We start from the raw sequence: 22490 nt of genomic DNA on the forward strand, positions 1-22490 counted from the left end.
GCTTCTACTCCTCCAGCTTCTGCCACTCTCAGAGTCTGGCTCTCTTCTGAACCCCCTGCCCTACCACTGCTCCCCACTTTATTTCAGCAACAAGAGGAGGAATGCAAAGATCTGAGTGCCAGATTTTCAATGTCAAGCGTCTCATCCTCCCTTCTTCTTCCAACCCAGCTTTAAAGAACCTAAACTTAACTTAAACCATAACTTAAAAGAGAATGCAAAAAGCTGAATTTGTGAAACACTTAAAATCCCTAAAGAACAGGTCTTTCCCAAGAACAACAGGGGAAAAAAAGCAGCAAGAACACTCATAATCTAACCCATTTATTTGATCCTCAGAAAAACTGGGGAAGTTTGCAGCTACTTCCGTAAGAGTTAGGCAGAGGGGAGCTGAGTAACCACAGCACGTTACACAATAAAACCCACAGATGACTCTGGGTCAGTGAAAGGCCATCAATAAGAATGCGAAATTGTTCCAGGGCACTGCATTCGCACTTTGAATAATGGTATTTGGTGAAAAGACAAGTTGTTTACCAGCAGACTTTAGTGTATAACATAAATTTTAAGTTCAGTGATTTACTCTGTTCTAAATAAAGGTTAATGGCAGCTGAGGAAGAAGGATGTTCTGTTTGAGGAAAGTGGGAATTCCAAAAGGCCCTTCAACAATCAATTCTACTCAAACTCTCCTGCTTCAACCTCAAATAGAATATTCAGACATAAAGTGCCTTCAGTTACCTTGCAGGTCAACTGAATACATTCATTCTATGCTAGTAAAAACAGACTAACAAAATAAAGACAACATAAAGTAACTAAAATCTTGTAACAATATAATGCAACAAACAGGTGCTGTGCAGGCCATGCTTAATCACTCAGTCATGTCCAACTCTTTGTGACCCCATGGACTGTAGCCTGCCAGGCTCCTCTGTCCATGGGGATTCTCCAGGCAAGAATACTGAAGCGGGTTGGCATGCCCGCCTCCAGGGGATCTTTCCAACCCAGGGATCGAACCCAGATCTCCTGCATTGCCGGCGGCTTCTTTATCATCTGAGCTACCAGGGAACAGGTAAGAAACACCCAATGGCCCACACCTACAATTTAGTGTTTCTACAACCTATTTCTTCTAGTCTTTCCCACAAGCTACTTTCGGTAGCAGAGAGACCATCAGCTTTCTAGATAACACTTCTGGCGGAAGGACTAGTCATGGTTCACAGTGAGGTGATGGGAAAAGTCTCACACAAGGTAGTGAGTTTGTATTCTGAATCTGGGATTGTTAGTTCATGTCTCTATGGCTAGGGGTCTCTAGGACAATTCTTTCTGGGTACTTAAGCCCTTCCAAAGTTACGAGAATTGCTTTCTTTGTTTACATTTGTCTCCTAATTTAAAGTTGAAGTTCTTGAGGTTAAATATAAAGCAAGATGATACACCTAGATTATAATGCAGGATCTGAATCTAAGTGTAAATTTTATGTTTGACATGTAAGTGCAAGTGGTTTTTAAGGATGTATATTTTTAATTTTAGGAAGAGTTATTGGTGCTCAGTAGCCCAGTCCCTGAGTACTTTGCAATACTCTGGAAAAGTCCAGACTTCACTTAATTGGGTTCAGAGATAAACAGCACCTCATTGGGTTCTAAATGACTGCCTGAGGCAACAGGACAGCTTGCTGTCTGTTTCACTGCTGTTTGAAGCAGTAAGACACCCCTCACCAGATATCTTGCCTTCCCTCTCCAGATGTAGCAAGACATAGTTTCTGTAGGAACCTGCAGATCACTGGGAAAAATCATACACATCCTTCCTCCGCCAACATCAGCGTGCAGTATATCCAGCATAAACGACACAGAACTGAAACCCTGACTCCCCTTTTGGCGTAAACAGCCTTCTCGATCTTTCTCATTGACCTAGGCAGCACTTGGTTTTATGGCTTGTTTTTGCCTTATTGGTACCTTATGAGTCCTAGACTCTCTTGAGTAAAGGCTTAGTCAAGAAGGGGTAAACCTCCTTTCAATGTGAAATTTCATCTCTCTGATCAAACTAGCGTAACTTTTCTAAGCCTTGATTTCCTTGTAGGTAAAAAGACCTGATAATGCAGACCTCACAGGGTTGTTGTGAGGGTTAAGTGAGGAAACCTAAGCAGAGTGCCTGACGCACAGGGAGAGCCTTGAAATTTGCTTTGAAGAATATAAGCTGCCCACTGTCCATCCTATACTGGTCACTTAACCTGAAAATCCCACTGGATCTGGCTGGGTAACTCTAGAAGTTTAAGGACACCAATTTGATGTAACAAAGGTACAGGGGTTGCAGGATAAGCCTGGAGATCTGAACATCCTTGGGTTAATCAGTTTCAAGGCATCAGTTATATTTCAAAATAGTTCTAGAGGTGTGTTGGAAGAACCTGACTAAACTAATATTCTCAGATATTTTAAGACCATGGGGATAAACATGTACATATTGTTTGGTGTGTAGGTGTGCAGGGATGTATGTGTCCATGTATTTAAGTATACACTGGAGCTTAGAGACAGTAGTGGTAAATAAAATTCCTAGGGGGGGTTTTAATTTATGTAACATCTGTTTTGGCATCCCTTAGGAAAAAAAATGAACATATATGGATATTTTAGAAGAAGGCAGGCACTAACAGGAAAATAGAAAAAAATCTAAGGAAAAGAATTACTACATCTAAAAAGGTTTTGAAAAACAAAAGTAGTTTTCTTGGAGGGTAAGGGAAAATGGAGAGGGAGGAGACTGATGGTTAATTGAACCACCAAATAAACATTTGCATTCCCTGCAGGGTTTCTATCCCTGCTAAGCCCTGAGCTGGAGCCCAGCAGCCTCACCACACACATCAGGTCTTGGGAGTGAAGGCAGGACCTTGGGTCCTCCAGCAAGGGTGACAAGGTCACAGGAAGAGCCCCTCTGCGGTCCCCCATCCCCTTTCCGACCACTCGGTCTTTCTAGCCCCTCACAAAGGAAATTCTCCATGCACTTACTACACCCATACATCTCTGATCGATTTCCATTTTTTTTTTACAAAATTCATTTTTAAGCAAATGGCCACTTCCTTCCTTTTTTTCTGAGACCACCTCCCTAGTAAGAGAGTTTGTTTCACTTGGCAGGAGACCCACGGCCATAGCAGAAGACAAAATGATCTTGTAGGAAACATTAGAAATGTTCCCCAAGATTATCTCCTCGCTTTGGCAACATGAACAAGAATGAATGTCTGGGATAAAAAAATGCCAGGGATAAAACGCATTTCAATTTAAAATCGTTCATAAATGTGAAAACAATTAAGCTTGCTGAGGGATACGATGGAAATAACAAGAAGGTTTACTGCTTTCAGATGCTTTTATGTGATCCCGTAATTCAAAAACATCTTTGTTTCCCCCAATAAAAATGTGAGCGTCTTTTGCCAAGAATAAAGACTTCAACTCTTCAAGATTCTTTTCTTTAAATCCTTTTCCTCCTCAAATTCCACCATCTGGAAATGAATTTTGTTTTTATAACATGCTCTTTTGAAGAGTTCGAATTACTAAGACATTTTTGGGCTAACTAAACCAGCAGACTTCTTGAAAATAGCTTTGAAATGTGGGTTTGGCTTCCTCCTTGTGTGTTCTGCGGCTGTGTCCCTGATAGCGTCTTCCTTCGAAGACTATTTACTCTCTGCTTGCACAAGGCGAACATTCCAAATGCAGACCACCAGGCCTTACCTCCCCAGCCCCCACAAAGACTGCTGCCTGCAGCCCTTCTCACTAGAAGCCCAACGTTCACGTTTCCAAATTCGCACATACTAATTACATTCTCCTCTTCTGCCCCATTTCCCTGTTTCTGCTGTTGAAACCAACATGCTCCCAGGAGTCTTGGCTTAATGACCTAACATGAGCATGCTGTTCCACTCACACAAGCATGGAACCCCATCTCCTCTCCTCCATCTATCGGCATGTGACCGAGGCAGGTTACTAACCTCTGTAAATCTCAGCTTTCTCCTCTGTCAAACCAACGATAACACCAGTGATGTGTAAACTCCGTCCTCTGGCTTTCACTGAGTGCCCTAATGCATCTCTGCAGCCTACCAGTCACAAGGAATGTACTAGCACTTATCAATGCAGTCAGGACGCGTGTGTGCTTGCTAAGTTGCTTCAGTCGAGTCTGACTCTGTGCGACCCTATGGACTGTCGTCCCCCAGGCTCCTGTCCGTGGGGATTCTCCAGGCAAGAGTACTTGAATGGATTGCCATGCCCTTCTCCGGGGGATATTCCCAACCCAGGGATCGAACCCAGGTCTCCTGCATTGCTGCATTTACCGACTCAGTCACCAGCAGGGAAGCCCAAGAACACTGGGGTGGGTAGGCTATCCCTTCTCCAGGGGAACTTCCCAAACCAGGAATTGAACCAGGGTCTCCTGCACTGACAGGCAGGTCCTTGACCACTAGCACCACCTTGGAAGCCCCAAATAGACTGTGGTTACTGCTGTACGGGGGGCTTTCTTTGTGTTCCCCTTACCTGGAAAGTATTCCCCTCCCACTTACAGTTATGCAATTCCTCCATGCAGCTTGATTAATTCTCTCCAGCAAGTTTTCACTAATCTGAATTCCAGTGGCCTTCTTTTCTCCAAGTTCCTACGGTAAAGCCTGTACTCCTTCACGTGGCACTCCCAGAGAGGCCAGCTTCTGTTTGCATAAGCATAATGCTGAATCTATAGAAGATACTAAATAAACATCTGATGATATAACCAGTTTGTAAATGAAGAGAATCTGAAACCATACATAGCCTTGGACCACTCGGCATACAGCAAATACGTGGCCCAGATGCTGCCAAGACCTCCTCCCATATTCTTGGCAGACATCACTAATTGACTTCAGAAAGTACCCACCCCAGATTCCCTTTCAACTCTGCCCATGGGAACTCATTACCAACCAATCCAAGATGGAATGTGAGACGAAACTGATTTGTCATCGCTTCTATAAGCACAATTGCGTTTTTTTTTTTTCAGATGAGGCAAATGAGGCCCAGCTGGTTGAAATCACTCATTCTATGCAAAATAGCTTATGCTAAAGCCTAGCACTCCTACATCTCTTCAGCGCACTTCCAACTTGCAGTTAACCGAAAGAAACATCTTTTTATTCAAAAAGATTAAGAAACTTTTGATTACAAGGCAGAAACGAAGTAAATTTTCTCTCTTCTTCCTTTTAGTTGTAGGTAGGTAATTCTCGTGCCAAAACAATGGTAAATGGGTGAGCCACTGGAAGACAGATTTTAGCTCAATACAGAGAAGTTCTAACAATCAGGGGTGCACCCAAACAGAGCTCTAACAAGGCGCTGCGCTGGGGTCCAAGGATGGGTCAGATGAGATACCTGAGTCTCCGTTAGCTGAGAGGAACTATACTTACGCCAACTCCTGGGCTGTGCTTCACAGAAATGAGCTCATTTCATCCTCACAACCCTGGGAATAAGAACAGAGGTTCCAGTTCCAGATAAGGAGACTGTACCCCAAGGAATTGAGTGATTTACCCAAGATCACACTGCTGGAAAGCGGTAGAGCTGGTCTTTGCACGCAGATCTGGGAGAGCCCGAAGGCCACAGCCTCAACCAGTGACAAGAGACGGGAGCAGCAGTGAGGTCACTGCGATGGCCGCTGGAAAGAGGGCAGGACAGGGGAAAGACTGGGGGCATTTCTGAGAACGGGCGTGTCAGGGCTTTGCCTGGCCTGCTCCAGGATGAGCAGGTGTCAGAAGGTGCCTCCTGAAACCTGTCTGAGCTCAGCCTCGCTCCAAGTTGGCCTGGGTAAGTAAGGCTTGGTCAAGATTTACAAAAACACAGGGTCACGTCCTTCTCCTGCCATAACCCCTAGCTTTGTGAGTCTTAGAGCATGGTATGAAAACAAGCAGGTGTAGTTGTACAGAATTTGAAATCAAGAAGAGGTCCAACTTGAGATGATCTCGGCTGGCTCTATGCACAAGTGAGGAAACCATGGTCTAAGAGAGGGAGGCAGGACCTGGGCGGGAACACAGATTTCTCGTGCTCTTCCCAGGTCATCCCCAGTGATGGCATTTCATTTTGCTCAGACAAAAGGTGCTGCTCACACTTTGGGCACCAAGCTGCTGAAGGATGATCTTCTTTACAATCTTCATTTTTCAAACTATTTTTAAAACCACCCAGGTATGAGATTATCAAGCTTCTCTGCAGACAGAGTGACTAAAATGAAACTTTGGGATATTATCCGCTAACTAAAGACTCCTTGAAATGTCTGATTCCCCGGTTTGAGATAGAAAGGTCTGATGCTAAGTTATTTTTTTCCCTAATAAATTTTATTCTTATTATAAAAGAAGATGTAATCCTTAAATAAGAATTTAACATCACGTAGAAGTTAGAAAAAATCAGCCATCAAATGAAAAGCCACGGTCTCTCCATCTAATGAAAGTTTTATTTATATTTTGGTCTGTTTCACTTTTAATTTTTTAATTCCTGAATTTGTAATTTTACAAAGTTATAATTGTATATTGTTTACTATTGTAAATTGTAAAAGACAATTATATATTGTCTTTTTTTACTTACTGTCACTTTATGTATACTGTATGTTACTTCATACTATTAAAAGCAATGTTTAAAATGTCAAATGATGTATGGTAACTCTTCTGTGACTCATTGGTCTGAGGCCCAAATACAGAAAAGAAAACAAAGGTAACAATATTTTCCATGTCTCACTTCAACAAAAACAGAGCCCAGACTTACCCACAGACAGGGTCACTGTTTAACACAGTTCGAGATGTCCTTTTTTGAGCCAGTTATCAGGCTGTACAATAAAATGACATCTCTCCTAGAAGCTGCCTTTCCTGACAAAGAATGAGGAAATGAATATGATGAAGTCAGAAGAGCAGGGATTTCAGACCTTCCTGAAAGCACATGGTTATACACAGAGGGACAAAGAATCAGGGAGGCCCAAGGTTCGAGCCAAGTGAAGGATTCATTTAAGAGATTCAGGAGGGTCATCCAGCTCAGCCAATTCACGTTTGGCCAAGACTGCTGGGAACTGAATGCATTACCATCTGACAGATGTTCAGTGCCCTGAATGAAATGAGTTGGTCTCATTCCAGTTTCTAAAGAACAGGTGTGCACACCACCAAAGAAAAGAGGGAACGTCAACTGTTATAGTTGGCACTCATTAACATCTTCCCTGGCAGGCTCGGCAGAAAGGCCAAGAGTTCAGAGGCTGTGGAGGGGGCTGACTGGCCCTGGAACAGAGATGGACATGCTGACGAGCCCTTGTGAAACCACAGTTCTCACATCAGTGCCCATGGCCTCCGCACTCCACACCCTGACACATGCCTGGGTGGGTGTAATCTAGAGATGGCTATGTTTGAGTCCCCGAACCCTTTGGAAAACCCAATCAGCAGCAGCCCCTTTACCAACAAAAAAATAAAATAAAATACACTGCTAGCTGCATTTCCAGTTCAAATCCTGCCCCGTCCATGAAATTCTCCCTTTCTCTGATCAGATCTCTTTTGGTACTCGTATCTATATGACCTGGTAGGTATTCTGTCTAACAGTGTTATTTAAGTGATACTATAGCTTGGCACGGCTTCCCTGGTGGCTCAGTGGCAAAGTATCTGCCAGCAATGCAGGAGACGTGGGTTCGGTCTCTGGGTGGGGAAGAGGCCCTGGAGGAGGGCATGGCAACTTATTCCAGTATTCTTGCAGGGAAAAATCCCATGGACAGAAGAGCTGGGTGGGTTACTGTCCACGGGGTCATAAAGAGTCAGACACAACTGAAATGACTGAGCGTGCACACACACACACACACACACACACACACACACAGCTTGGTACATCTAGACAAATATTTGAGATACTCTTCTGGAAGAAATAGCCTCCTTTTAAACTGTGATACCACCTAAGAAACTCCAGAAACTTTCTGTTCCCATTTAGACCCCAGAGAGAAGAAGCCTCAGAGTCCATTTTAAGAGCCTAGCTTATCAAACCCAGGTCGTCCACCTAGTAAGTGTTCAAAGTATCATCCAACCCTCATCCCATCACTGCCTTATTTTTATCTACTCTTCTTTCCTTATTCTCCAACCTCTTCCTCTTTTCTCCAACCAACCCTTCTTGCTTTCATTATACACCCTGCAATTCTTCACTCTGTTCCCCTGAACAAATTACTGCCTTCCACCAGGAATATTCTCATCCCTTCTTTCAACCAGCCCACTGTCATAACCCATCTCCTCAAAGAGCTGGCTTAGAACTATCTAATTAGCATTAGCCTTCTCAGACCAAACACACATTGGGCATATTTAGTGGCATATCATGTATTATATTCTCTGTGTTCTTATTATCTTATCTGATCACCAGGTTGAAGCTTCCAGTTCAAGACTATGATTATCAATGTTTTCCCCCACTGTGGTATAAGTCAATGCTTTGCACATGGCAGATGTTCCATAAATATTTGTGAACTAAAAGGAAGGTGATTTTCAAAATGTTCAATAAACGCATCCTAACACAGAAATTATTTTTATTAAAATAGAGTTAGCTTGTGGGTCCACTTTTCAAACACAATAAATTGATGATAGAAGTAAGTGCTATGGGCTGAAAGCTTGTTGTTGTTCAGTCGCCAAGTCATGTCCAACTCTTTGCAACAGCATGAACTGCAGCATGCCAGGCCTTCCTGTCCCTCACCAGCAACCGGAGTTTGCCCAAGTTCATGTGCATTGAATCGGTGATGCCATCCAACCATTTCATCCTCTGTTGCCCTCTTATTCTGCCTTCAATCTTCCCCAGCATCAGGGTCTTCTCTAATGAGTCGGCTCTTTGCATCAGGTGGTCAAAGAACTGAAGCATCAGCTTCAGCATCAGTCCTTCCAATGAATTTTCAGGGTCAGTGTCCTTTAGGATTGACGAGTTTGATCTCCTTGCAGTCCAAGGGACTCTCAAGAATCTTCAAAAGCATCAATTCTTCAGTGCTCAGCCTTCTTAATGGTCAAACTCTCACATTCATATGTGACTACTGGAAATAGCATAGCTTTGACTATATGGACTTTCGTTGGCAAAGTGATGTCTTTGCTTTTCATTACACTGTCTAAGTTTGTCATAGCTCTCCTTCCAAGAAGCAAGCATCTTTTAATTTCATGACTGCAGCCACCAGCTGCAGTGATTTTGGACCCCAAGAAGATAAAGGCTCTCACTGTTTCCATTGTTTCCCCATCTATTTGCTGTGAAGTGATGGGACCGGATGGCATGATCTTAGTTTTTTTAATGCTGAGTTTTAAGCCACCTTTTTCACCCTCCTCTTTCACCCTCATCAAGAGGCTCTTTAGTTCCTCTTTGCTTTCTGCCATTAGAGTGGTATCATCTGCATATCCCAGGTTGTTGATGTTTCTCCCAGCACTCTTGATTCCAGCTTGTGTCCCCCTAAATTCATATATTGAAATCTTAACCCCATTGTGATGGGGTTAAGATGTTGGGCCTTCAGAAGGTGATGAGGTCATAAGGACTCCCCTCATGGATGGGATTACTGCTCTCATAAAAGAGACTCCGGAGTGACCCCTCACACCTTCCACCAGAGAAAAGACAGCCACCTCTGAACCAGAAAGGGAGCTTGCCTGGGACAGAGAATTGGCCAGCGCCATGGTCTTGGACTTCCCAGCCTCTGCAGCTGTGAGAAATAAACATGTAACGCTCATAAGCCACTCAGTTCATAGTATTTCTGTCAGAGCAGTCCTAATGGACTAAGACAATAAGTAAACGAGTGCTAAGTAAAAAAGCTCGCTGGCCGTCACATCTCGGCCTCTGCTCCTCCTACCACTTCCTGACTATGGTAACAGGAGCCAGCCAGCATTGAGCGAGTGCATCCTCTTTGCTAAGCGCCAGGTACACTATGCCATTTAACCTGAAGAGGTAGAAGCTGGGCTCAGTCATGTTCGGCTCTTTGAGACCCTCTGGACTGTAGCCCACCAGGCTCCTCTGTCCGTGGAATTCTCCAGGCAAGAATACTGGAGTGAGTTGCCATGCCCACCTCCAGGGGATCTTCCCAACTCAGGGATCGAACCTGGATCTCTTACGTCTCCTGCATTGAAGGAGGATTCTTTACCACTGAGCTAGCAGAGAAGCCCAAGAAAAGAGATTGCCCAATGTGGGGCTCGAACCCACAACCCTGAGATTGAGAGTCTCATGCTCTACCGACTGAGTCAGCCAGGCTCTTTTATTAGCATTTGCAGAGGAAACAAGCTGAGGCTTAAAAGAGGCAAGCAGTTGGCTCAGAATCACATTTTTAAATGAAAAGTTGGCTTCTTAAAACAGATCTGTCTGATTTAAACAATTGTGGATACTGAACTAAGAGGAAAGGATAGGAAGAAGTGGGAGGAAAGTACATGCAAAAGAAAATCATTTAGAGATGTTTTGCAGAACGCCATCCAGCCAGCTCTTCTGAACTGTAGTGGCTGTGGGGCCATGGGCCCAACCCTCCCTTAGGATCCAGGAAGGCACACACTCCCCATGAAGGATGGGTGGCTGCTGATGGCTCCGAGCTAAGCCCCAACCTGGGAACCACCAGTGGCAGAAGGGAGTTGCCTCACCCCCTGTACAGCCCCACTCATGGCTGGTAGGGTACAGGGGTGCAAAAATCCAGTGCCTTGCCTCATCTGGGGGCAGCTTTGAAGGGCCACCTCAGATTCAGCAGTCCCCATGGCATCGGCCAAGGCCTCTGGTGGTGGTGGTAGTTTAGTCACTCAGTCGTGTCTGACTTTTGCAGCCCGTGGACTGTATCCCGCCAGGCTCCTCTATACATGGGATTTCCCAGGCAAAAATACTGAAGTGGGCTGCCATGCCCTCCGCCAGGGGATCTTCCTGGCCTCTTCTATAATTATAACACTCCAGCTCAGCATTTCCAACTCTCGATTCTGTCTTCCTCTCTTACTTTTGTTATTCCTCAGAGCACTCAAAAAACTCCCCTGCAGGCACATCTCTGCCACTGCACCTGTTTCCTGGGAATTGCCTGAAGACACCAGCCAATCCCGAGAGAGCAGCAGTCTGCCTCACAGTCTGTGCTTAGACCTGAGAGCGGGAGAGCGAGGCGGGGAGAGTGCACGCACGTCTCCCCGCCCAGTGGCCCCGGGGAAGCCCTGTGACTCAGACAGAGCCTGAGTCTGTGTCCTTCAGCCTAATGCTCCCTGGGGCTCCGACAGGTGGACTTCCCTATCCCCTTCTCCCATCAAGCACCAAAGGAAGAAATTAAAACAAAAGAAGAAATTCCACTTATTTATTTATCTACCCAGTAAGAAGGACAGAGAAGCCTGGCATGCTGCAGTCCATGGGGTCACAAAGAGCTGGGCATGACTTAGTGATTGAACAACAACTCCGTTTGAACATATATTTGAGCACCTATAATGCTGAGTGGGCTACGAGCTGGGTAGAAGAGGGATTGTTTTAGGTTGTGGGCGGCCACCTTAGCCCAACCTCAGTGGTTGATTCCACTGACGTCTGAGACTTTCACCATCCATCTGTGTCCCAGGTCCCCTGAGGCTGCACCAATGTTATGCTGATTCTATAAGGTCACTGGCAGTTGATGAATTGCCACACTGCAGCAGGAGAAAGTGGGGCTTCCCTTGTGGCTCAGATGATAAAGAATCTGCCTGCAATGTGGGAGGCCCAGGTCCAGTCCCTGGGCCAGGATGATCCCCTGGGGAAGGGCATGGCTACCAACTCCAGTATTCTTGCCTGGAAAATCCCATAGACAGAGCCTGCTGGGCTACAGTCCATGGGTTCGCAAAGAGTGGGACGTGACTGGGTGACTAATGGTTTCACTTTCCCAACAGGAGAAGCTACCGAATGGCTGTGTCCCCACCCCTGCCACTCCCCCAGGATAAAGTAAAATCCAGAGGCTTTTTATATGAAGTTCACTTCTCCAGAAAAACAAAGAAGTAAGCAATCAGTTCCTCTTCTGCTCAACTGGAAAAGCACACTAAAAGCTTTTTCAAAGACACTAGGTGATGGCTCAGAAGAGGCAGAGCCTTTTGAATCCAGTCTACCCTGCTACTCAGCAAAGGTGTATTTATTTTGGGACAAGTCCATCATGAAGGGCACACGGGAAAAATTCACAGTGGGTGGAGGTTTGGAGGGTATCCACTCTCTGTCTGAAAGATTCATATCGGCTGAAGAGGGAAAAGGATGGAAGATGCTGTTTCTCATCTTCTCATGGATCAGGAAGGAACACTGGGAGGGCTGCTCGGCTTGTCACGGGGAATATGTGCAGCTAGGAGGCAGCAGGCTCAGCGGCAATGCAAGACGCTGGAGATTCAAGGACAAAGAACTTAAACTGCCGATCACTACTGTTAATCTTGTGAAGAATCCCTGTATAAGCCACTTAATCTTTTCTTAGACGTCAGTTTGTTTATTTTTTAAGTGCAATGAATACAGCAGATTGTTTCACAGTTTTTTATGCAGAATAATTAATAAAACACACAAAACTGTCTATCCTGCACTGCTCATCAATAATTCCTAAAAATAATATAAACTCTTCCATTGGCAATACAAATGTAGCTTTTAAAATTCGATAGACATGTTTTCATCAAAAAGCTAAGATTTTAAATACTTTCATGAGGATTCTTAACACATACAGATACATACCAGGGAAACTACAGATAGAAAATAGGGTGAAGTCTGACTTACCAGGGATGGTGAAAGGAGCCTTCAGGTGTAACCTAGAGCTCTGGGATAATTTACCTGGATATACTGCCACAGATGACGGAGCATGGTTCTGTGTTGTGCAAGTACTGGATGGCTTTAGATGTTCCTATTAATACACTGATTCGAATGTGCCAAGAGAGTGGGGCTGTGTTACCCTGAAAAGACAACAGTGGTTGGTTTCGTTGTATTTTCTGAGTAAAAACCATGTTTGTATTCATTACCTAGGTGCATGCCAGAACAAACTCTAAAGATAAAGTGGGGAGAGGTGGGTGAATCAATATTTTAGTTAACCATAACCTATTTTTAATCCAAGGTGGGTTTTCCTCTACTACCCATACTGGTTCTAGGTCCCTTTATAGGCAATGGAAATAACCAATAATTTTAATGTCATATAAATTGAAATACAGCTAATAAGATAACTATGCTTAAAATTTCATTGTGTAAGATTTTTAGATTATTTGTGGTACAACAGTGTGGGTAATTGAGAATAATCTGTTTTTATTCTCATTGTAACTGCAATTTTACATATTTGGAATATGTTTTTTAACTTATCTTTCAAAAACATCATAAGAGAAATCATGGCATTTATTCAACCTCCTTCTTTTTAAGTGATATAGGTATCACTTTTATGTCTACCCTTCATATTGAATGGTACTTTGCATAAAGTTATGCAAATAAAAATTACCTGAGAAATAATGGTAGTTGACATAAACTCATTTGAGACATGGTACCAATGAGGAGTGAGGACCCAGCAACTCTTTTGACCACCATTTTGCACAACACACAACAACTCAGGTATTTAAGCAACCTTCTAAGAGTAAGAAATTAATCCATGGAGAAGTCCTCTACATCCTTGGGAAACCCACTGTTGGCATCCCAGCATGAACACATGTTGGCCTCCTGGTTCTCGCAGAAGGTTTCAGCAGCTCCCCCAGGGCTTAGAGGGTCAGAATATCAGGCAGAGGGATGGATATGACTTACTACACACTGCAATCTGTCAAAAAGTGATCCATTTCTCATATATGGATAAACCAGGCAAAACTTCTCACTCTCTGTAAAATATGCAGCCAACTCCAGTATGTTCGGATGACGGAACCTTGAAACAAAAGATTTTTTAGGTCTGTCAAACTGGTTATTCAAATAGGAAGTGAACAACACTGTTTGGGGGGTGGTAAGGTGGGCTGTGGAACAGGCATAAAGCAGAATATAAATTTGGCCAAGGGAGAGGGAATTTCACTGGGCACATGACAGTTTTCCTTCCAGACTGGCTTAAAGCATTCTAACAAATGGGCTTCCCAGGTGGTGCTGGTGGCTAAGGACCCACTTGCCAGTACAGGAGACATAAGAGACATGGGTTCAGGAAGAGCCCCTGAAGGCGGGCACAGCAGCCCACTCCAGTGTTCTTGCCTGGAGAATCCCATGGACAGAGGGGCCTGGTGGGCTACAGTCTGTAGGGTCGCAAAGAGTTGGATACGACTGAAGTGACTTACCACACGCACATGCACACATTCTAACAAATACTAGCTGATATGCAAATATGACAGAAATGTTCAGAAATGAGAGTTCTTGAGATTTGGGGTGTTGGGAGCTTTATAATATAGAAAACAATATTCAATATTAACTTATTTTTATCAACATGAAACCCAATATAACTTGTTTTTTACATAAATAAACATAATGCAACTGAAATGATCCATTTCATCACTTTCGGTATACATGTGAAACTAAAATCACCAAAATAGAAGAGTATGGAAGACTGTTTTCATTTATCCATTTACTGAATGCTACTGCATCAGGGACTAAAGTACTAGGCGCCAAGTCACACAATTAAGAGACATCCAACGCTTTCATGAAGTTTGTTTTGTTACCTAAGATCCACGTGATTAGTAAAATCTGATGTTGAAAAACACACCACTGATTTCTAAATCATAGAATGCTATGTCTGTATCGTATACATTTTTCAGGTTCCTTTTTAAACTATTTCTTGAGGGCATGTATCGTCACAGTGAAAACCAATGTCACCCATGTAACAGCTATGAAATATACAGCATGTGAAAGTCACACATACTGTGAGCGCAGTTCAACAATTATTTATTGAACACCTTTTATGTCTTAGGCAGGCCTTATTGTTGTTTAGTCGCTAAGCTGGGTCTCTTTCGCGAACCCGTGAACTGCAGTCTACCAGGCTCCTCAAGGCACGCTTGGGGATATTAAAACAAATAAAGATATTTTTTCCAAAAAAAAAAAATGGTGCTATATATAAAGTCCGATTATTCATTTCTTCAGTTGTAAAGCTTACCTATGAAACGTGTGTATACACACACATCTATATAATACGTACATATATATTCTTGGGCTTTCCTGGGGGCTCAGACAGTAAAGAAACCGCCTGCAATGCAGGAGATCTGGGTTCGATCCCTGGGTCGGGAAGATCCCCTGAAGGAGGGCATGGCAACCCACTCCAGTATTCTTGCCTGCAGAATCCCATGGACAGAGGAGCCTGGCGGGCCACAGTCCACGGGGTCGCAAACAGCTGAACCTGACTGGGCGACTAAGCACATACATATCCCTTCTGAGTCCGTCTGTTCCTACTTCAAGAAAGGGAGTGCGGGTGTATCTATGTGTGTACGTGTGTGTGTGTGTACATAAACACATACACAATCCATTAAGTAGTTCCCTTAATATTATAACAAAAAAACTCATGCTCAGGTCTCAGCTTAGATTTTACTTTTTCCAAGACGTCTACTCTGCCACCCACCCCACCCCCAAGTTAGCATCTCCTCCTCCCTCAGCTCTCTGGTTGTGTGTGAGCACGCTCGGTCACTCATGTCCGACTCTGTTGTGACCCCACGGACGGTAGCCCACTAGGCCCCTCTGTCCACGGGATTTCCCAGGCAAGAATACTGGAGTGGGTAGCCTTTCCCTTCTCCAGGGGACTTTCCCAACCCCAGGGACTGAATCCATGTCTCCTGCATTGCAGGCGGATCCTTTACCACTGAAGGATCCTTTCCCACCAGGGAAGCCCTCAGCCCTCTGTACCTGCTTATTATTTAACTCACTGAAACTATCTGTTGTTTGTGCACTTCACTCCTAATTCCACTCCAGATGGTATGTTCTAACGCCTCTGACTTATTTACCAGAAAAAGTCTAAGAAGAGAAAGGGTGAGTATGATTTAGGAAATAAGTTGGATCTTGCAAAAAGAAAAAAAAAGTAGCATCTACCTCAGTTTCCTCATCTACAAAATGAGGATAATAACAGGACTCACCTCAGGCCTGTTGTGCGAATTAAATAATGAATACACATGAAGCACTTGGCATAGGGTTAAAACTAAAGAAATATTAGCAACATAAATGATAATGATGGCATACTAGAGACATCCAATGCCCTAACGTTGTTAGTTCTCTCTCAAGTTAAAACAGAAATGCCTCAGCAGAATAAATCCAAATGGATCATGTATATAAGTGAAAATATAAAGGTACTTGAAAAAATGGCAAAATTATTTTAAAACCTCTCAGCTGGGGAGGTCTTTAAACTCTAATATAAAACCTAGAAGCCATAAAAGAAAATAGATTAATTTCAACTACATGAGAACCATCTCCAAATGGCAAAAAACTACAATAAGCAATGACAAATGAAAATGGGGTAAAAATAATTATTTGTACCCTAAAACATAAAAATAAGACTAATTTTCTCTAATGTATGAAATGCTCTGACAAACTATTAAGGGAAAAAACCCAACAGTCTAGTTAGTGGGAATGTAAACTGATACAGTTTCTATGGAGAAAGTATGGAGATTTCTTTAAAAACTAGGAATAAAACTACCATGTGACCCAGCAATCCCACTACTGGGCATATACCCTGAGCAAATCCCAATTCTAAAAGATACATGTATTCATTGCAGCACTATTTACAATAGCCAGGACATGGAAGCAATCTAGATGAATGGATAAAGAAGTTGTGGTACATATATACAATGGACTATTACTCAGCCATAAAATGGAATGAACTCGGGTCGGTTGCAGTGAGGTGGATGAACCGAGGGCCTGTTATACAAAGTGAAGTAAGTCAGAAAGAGAAACACAAATATCGTATATTAACACATATATCAAAGTGAAGGGTATCTAGGAAAATGGTACGATGAACCTATTTGTAGGGCAGTAATAGAGATGCAGACACACAGAACAGACCTGTGGACACAGTGGGGGAAGGGAAGGATGGGGAAAGCTGAGAGAATAGCATTGAGACAGACACATTGCCATATTAAAATAGATAGCCAGTGGGAATCTGCTGCATGACGCAGGGAGCTCAACCTCCCTCTAGTTACAACTTAGAGGGGTCAGATGGGGTGGGAGGTGGGAGGGAAGTTCAAGAGGGAAGGGACATGTGTATACATATGACTGATTAATGTTGATGTATGGCAGAAGCCAACACAATATTGTAAAGCAATTATCCTCCAATCAAAAACAGATTCAGAGAAGGCGATGGCACCCCACTCCAGTCCTCTCGCCTGGAAAATTCCATGGACCGAGGAGCCTGGTGGGCTGCAGTCCATGGAGTGGCTAAGAGTCAGACACGACTGAGCGACTTCACTCTCACTTTTCACTTTCATGCACTGGAGAAGGCAGTGGCAACCCACTCCAGTCTTGCCTGGAGAATCCCAGAGACGGGGGAGCCTGGTGGGCTGCCGTCTATGGGGTCACCCAGAGTCAGACACAACTGAGGCAACTTAGCAGCAGCAGCAAAAACAGATTAAAAAAAAAAAATCCAACAGTCTAATAAAAAATGGACAAAGGACGTTAACAGGTATTTCATACAAAAAGAAATAAATCTCTTTATATGTGAAAAGATTCATTGATCATAGAAAAAGAAATTTAAACTACACTGAAAAACCATGTCCACTTAGCAGATCACAAAAAACTGAAAGAATAAATGCTATATTGGCAAGAATATAGGGAACCAAGCACTCTTATATATGACTGGTGTTAACTGTAAACTAGTATAGTTTCTACAAAAGGACAATTTGGTAGCATGGAACATGACCCTATAAATTTATTTATATGAAGTTTTCTTAGATGTACTTCAACACGTACAAAATAACAATATACAAGGTTTTCTCCCTGTAGCCTTATTTTAAGTAAAAGATTAGGAAAAATCTAAAAATCCATTGATGGGAAAATGGTTAGTTACGCTATAGCACAGGCACACAAAAGTGTAAATGAAAGTCGCTCAGTCATGTCCGACTTTTTCCAACCCCACGGACTATATAGTCCATGGAATTCTCCAGGACAGAAAACTGGAGTGGGTAGCCTTTTCCTTCTCCAGGGGATCTTCCCAACCTAGGGATTGAACCCAGGTCTCCCGTATTGCAGGCAGATTCTTTACCAGATGAACCACAGGGAAGCCCCAAAATACTGGAGTGGGTAGTCTATCCCTTCTCCAGGGGATTTTCCCGACCCAGGAATTGAACTGGAGTCTCCAGCATTGCAGGCGGGTTTTTTTCTTTTTTTTTAATCAACTGAGCTGTCAGGGAAGCCACAGCACACAATGGAATACTAAAATAAGCAACATAAACAATGTGTGCACGCTGCCTCTTACGTGAGAAGAGGAAAGTAAGAAAACAAAATACATATATGCTTACAAATAAAATATTTCTGGAAAGATATACAGGAAACTGATAAAACTGTTGCCTTTGGGGAAAGTGGCTGGGTGGCTGGATGACAGTATGGAAGAAACTCTCTTCTTGGCTTACCCCTCTGCCCTTTTGGAATTCTGGAGTGTCTGAACTTATTATTTATTCATAAGCAAAGAAATAAAGCTTAAATATAAAAACCTTCTTATTACAATTTTGGCTTTAGTTTTTTTTGTTGACTAAATGATATATTAAGTTTTTATGCTTAGCCTCTAACATTTTGATTTCTGGTCTTGGGCATAAAAGGAAAAGAATTTAGGATAATACCTCCCTCCCCTGAATTCACATACTGGTTTAGAAAACATCTGAAAAGAACATTTTCTATCTGTAAAGGGTGATGACTGAACTCTATAGGGTTAGGGGCCTTCGACAAAGCAGGCTGCACAGCTGCAGATATGAATATATATGAAAATGAAGTCATTTTAGTTTGTCTCCAAGGACTTTCAGGCTCGTGAATGAATTCCCAGAAAATAATATGCACATCAAAAGCACTTGATTTCTTTGTCTAAACTCTCTTCCAGAAGAGGTTTATATTGATGAAACAGTTTCTTGACTGGAATGTCTCTTAAGAAAGAGGAGCAATGGTAAAATATATACAATTCTAATGTTCTAAGAATCATTTTACATTCAGTCATGTTAGTCACACATGATTTAATCCACTTCCTTGTGACAGTTTCTTGTTAAAATATGCTCAAGTGAATTATGTAAATAGTCTATTTTAAAATGTATTCCAAAGAATATAGTAAAGCAGATGTCAAAAATTTACCCACTGTTCTAACCTCCAACCCGCACTTATTAAATGCCAACCATGCCAAGCTCTGTGCTGTAGAATCAAAGATGAACAGAGATGAAAGCCAGGCATAAGGGGAGAAATTTCAAGCAATATACTCACAGTAGTAAAACTTCAAGCTCAGACAAAAACCTCTTCCATTGCTTCTTACACTGCATCTTTTTCCCCTAAATTCAGAAAAACAAGAAAAAATAAATAAAGAAAGGACCTATTTCTGGTGCTCTTAACCTGGGGTCTATGAAATTAGATACTTTTTGGTATAAACACATGTGAACGTTTTTCTGGGGAGAAGATCCTTAGCTTGTATCAGTCTTTCAAAAACCCATTAACGCCAAAACTGATTTAGAACCGCTGCTTCTGAATTAGAAGTTTTTCATGAAATGTATCAGGTTGCCACATTTTATATTTAAACCCTTTCACCTTACTTTGTACACATTTACATAAATTCGGAAATATTTTATGTAGTCAAAGAAAAATCTCATGACAGAAACTCCCTACTTGGTCTCAGAGAATCCAGGTTGTGATCCTACTTAGAAGTGATTTCAATAATTTGGCATTCATGACTTGGGTCACTTGGCTGTTGGTTTAAGTTTACCTTTGTATTAATTTTGAAAAAATAGGTCCACTAGGAAAATGAAAAATTTAACTCTTTACTTCAAAAAAGCTTCAGAAGCTAGCCCAGCACCTGACATATGGACAAATCAATGAATTCAACAATATTATCTGGAGGACTTCTTCTGTACCTGGCGCTGTCTTTGATGGCGTCCTACATCTTACAGCGTTGCATGTCTCTGAACCTCAAATGCCTAACTTCTCCCATGAAAGGGTTAAAGCGTGTTCCAGTTACCATATGTAAATTGCTAGAAAGGGCAGAGTTTTTAGAGTTCTCTGTCCCTAGGAACAAAGGGAGAGAAAGCCAACAGGAATCCTGGAAGCTATTTTCTAAGTTAACCCAAGAAGTCAGAAACAATAAACTCAGCTAACAAATCATTTTCAAGGACCACATTATGGGAATTTAGATTAAAAAAAAAAAAAACACTGTACTGAGAACCAAGCAGACTGGGTCTCAGGCCTACCTCTAACACTCACTATTTGTGACTTATTGTCACTGAGCCTCCCTGGGGTCCGAGTTTTCTCAGCCTGAAAACGTGAAGGGTGAGTTTTTGTGTTCATGCTCCCCTACCAGTCTTGCGGCTCAAACTGTGTTCTGTGCAGGAGGAACGCCAGCTTCTCTGGGAGCTGGTGGGAAAGGCTAGTCTCAGGTCGCTACATGAACCCACTGAATCACAATCTGTGATGTAAGATCCCAGGTGATGTGGATGAATCTAACACACCCAGTACATTTCCCAGCCTCAGGCCCTCCAAGAAAGGCTACTAAAGTTAAGCTCCCAATTGTTACAAAACTCCATTTCTTGTTAAAAAAATAAAATAAAAGGCTCTGTGGCTAAAGCTTCATTAAATTATCTCATTTTTTCCTGATGTGTGTAAGGACTTTGATCAACCACTAAGGCTTGGGTGACTTGGCTACCTTCTATCTTTTTACTAATAGTGAATTGCAACTAAATTCATCAAGACAGCATATGCGCTTCTTTCAATTCACCTAACAAACATTTATTGAACAACTACTATAGGCCAGGCCCTGTAATAAGGCACTGAGATACAAACATACATAAGAGCTCTCTAAAGAAAACCATCCAGGCCACTGGGAGAGGCAGATAAAGAAGGTGACACTAAGAGACAGTACTATTTTGCTGTGGTCATGGAGGGGCTTCCCCGGTGACTCAGTGGTAAAGAATCTGCCTGCAATGCAGGAGTCGCAGGTTTGATCCCTGGGTCAGGAAGATTCCCTGGAGGAGGGCATGGCAACCCACTCCAGCATTCTTGCCTGGAGTATCCCCATGGACAGAGAAGCCTGGCGGGCTACAGTCCATGGGGTCACAAAGAGTCAGACATGACTGAGCGACTTAGCATGCACACAGCTGATATACATACAGCTGGTTCACTTCATTGTGTAGCAGAAACTAACACAACATTGAAAAGCAATTATATTCCTTTAAAAAACAAAACAAAACACCTTCCTGGTGATTCTAACATTAGACGGGAGAATATAGGTTTCAGCCCTGTCCACTTCAGTTTACACGTCTGAAACACCCTCTACCAGGTCTTTCCACCTCTAGTTTAATTCCTGCTACCTTTCCTCCAATTTCCCTGCCAATTTCCAGTTCATCATCCAACCTGGAATCAAAGGGATATTTCAAGACACAAATCTAGTCCTTTCACTCTTCTGCTTAGAAACCACCAATGGACTTGACCTATCTTTCCAGTATTATCTGCTGCCACTACATTCACACTAAACCCTGCCACGCTAAATTCTGCTGTACCAGTCTGATATTTGTGAAAAGACATGCTCTCCCATGCATGACCCCCTAGGTCTTGGCACCTGCTATATCTTCCATCTTCCCTCCCTGCCTGGCAGAAGTCTCTTTGTCCTTCAAAATCAAGCTGGGAGGTCACTTTCTTTCATCCACTTGTCCATTTGATTTACTGCAGATGCGTTTATTGAGTAGTTACTCTGTGCTGGGCACTCTTCCGGGTGCTGGAAGCGCCGGCCTCTCCCCTGGCTGTCTTCTATGTGCTCCCATGACCTTTAGGGCGAATCTCTGCTAAGGAACTTATCACGCTACAACTCAATCTTCTCTTCACCTGTTTTCCCCACAAGACTGGGAACCCCTAGAGGACACAACCATGCTTGATTCATCTCTGCCCAGTACCCAGCCCTTAAAGGAGTTTAGGAAAAGTGTGCTGGCTGCTGACCAGCAATGAAGACCAGCTCTTTTGGCGTGCATGTGTGAACCCACCTCCTCCTGACTGCCGAGTCAGACCCCCAACACACCTTCTACTTTCCTGCCTGTTCTCAGCTGTGTTCCAACCTCCTGCTCTGACGCTTGAAGCCTCCTCTTTCCTGCTCTCCTGGACTGTAACTGAAGACAATTTAGTAGCACCAAATACCAGCCTGTGGTTAGTCTGTGAAGCGGCCTGGAGAGGGCCGGGAAAACTGGAGCAGACAGACACAATCTGACCATCTTAAGCAAAGTCCCGATGGCCCTACGAGGCTTCTCAGAAAAGTCTTTCTCAGGCCATACACCTGGGGAGGGAAAGGATTTAACTCCCACATTCCTGCAAGACAGGCATTCATTTCTCAGTCATTTCTCCAGTCACCTGAGGTCATATATCTTATTTCCATTTATGAAATTTTATTCTCAAGTACACCTCCTTTCAATGCTGATGAAAAATGACACATTTTAATATGAAATATGAGCAAATAAATGGAATCGATATCCTGTGATAGTAATT

The 22490-nt window shown here is 43.0% G+C and overlaps 1 protein-coding gene and 1 non-coding gene across 4 annotated transcripts in view; both read right to left on the minus strand.

The window, feature by feature from the left end:
• IRAK3 (interleukin 1 receptor associated kinase 3) overlaps positions 1–22490 on the minus strand; it is a 59453-nt gene that overhangs the window by 11520 nt on the left and 25443 nt on the right. For all 3 annotated transcript variants that reach the window (XM_065934696.1, XM_065934695.1, XM_065934694.1), the window contains exons 6-8: positions 19239–19303; positions 13638–13752; positions 12693–12811 (exon numbers count right to left, since the gene is read on the minus strand). In XM_065934696.1, the coding sequence (XP_065790768.1) occupies positions 12693–12811; positions 13638–13752; positions 19239–19303 (299 nt within the window). The remainder of the gene's footprint in view (positions 1–12692; positions 12812–13637; positions 13753–19238; positions 19304–22490) is intronic.
• TRNAE-CUC (transfer RNA glutamic acid (anticodon CUC)) lies at positions 10097–10169 on the minus strand. The gene has a single exon. It is a non-coding gene; the product is annotated as a tRNA-Glu (tRNA).

This window comes from Muntiacus reevesi, chromosome 4, assembly GCF_963930625.1.
Source record: "Muntiacus reevesi chromosome 4, mMunRee1.1, whole genome shotgun sequence".
NCBI classification, from domain to species: Eukaryota; Metazoa; Chordata; class Mammalia; order Artiodactyla; family Cervidae; genus Muntiacus; species Muntiacus reevesi.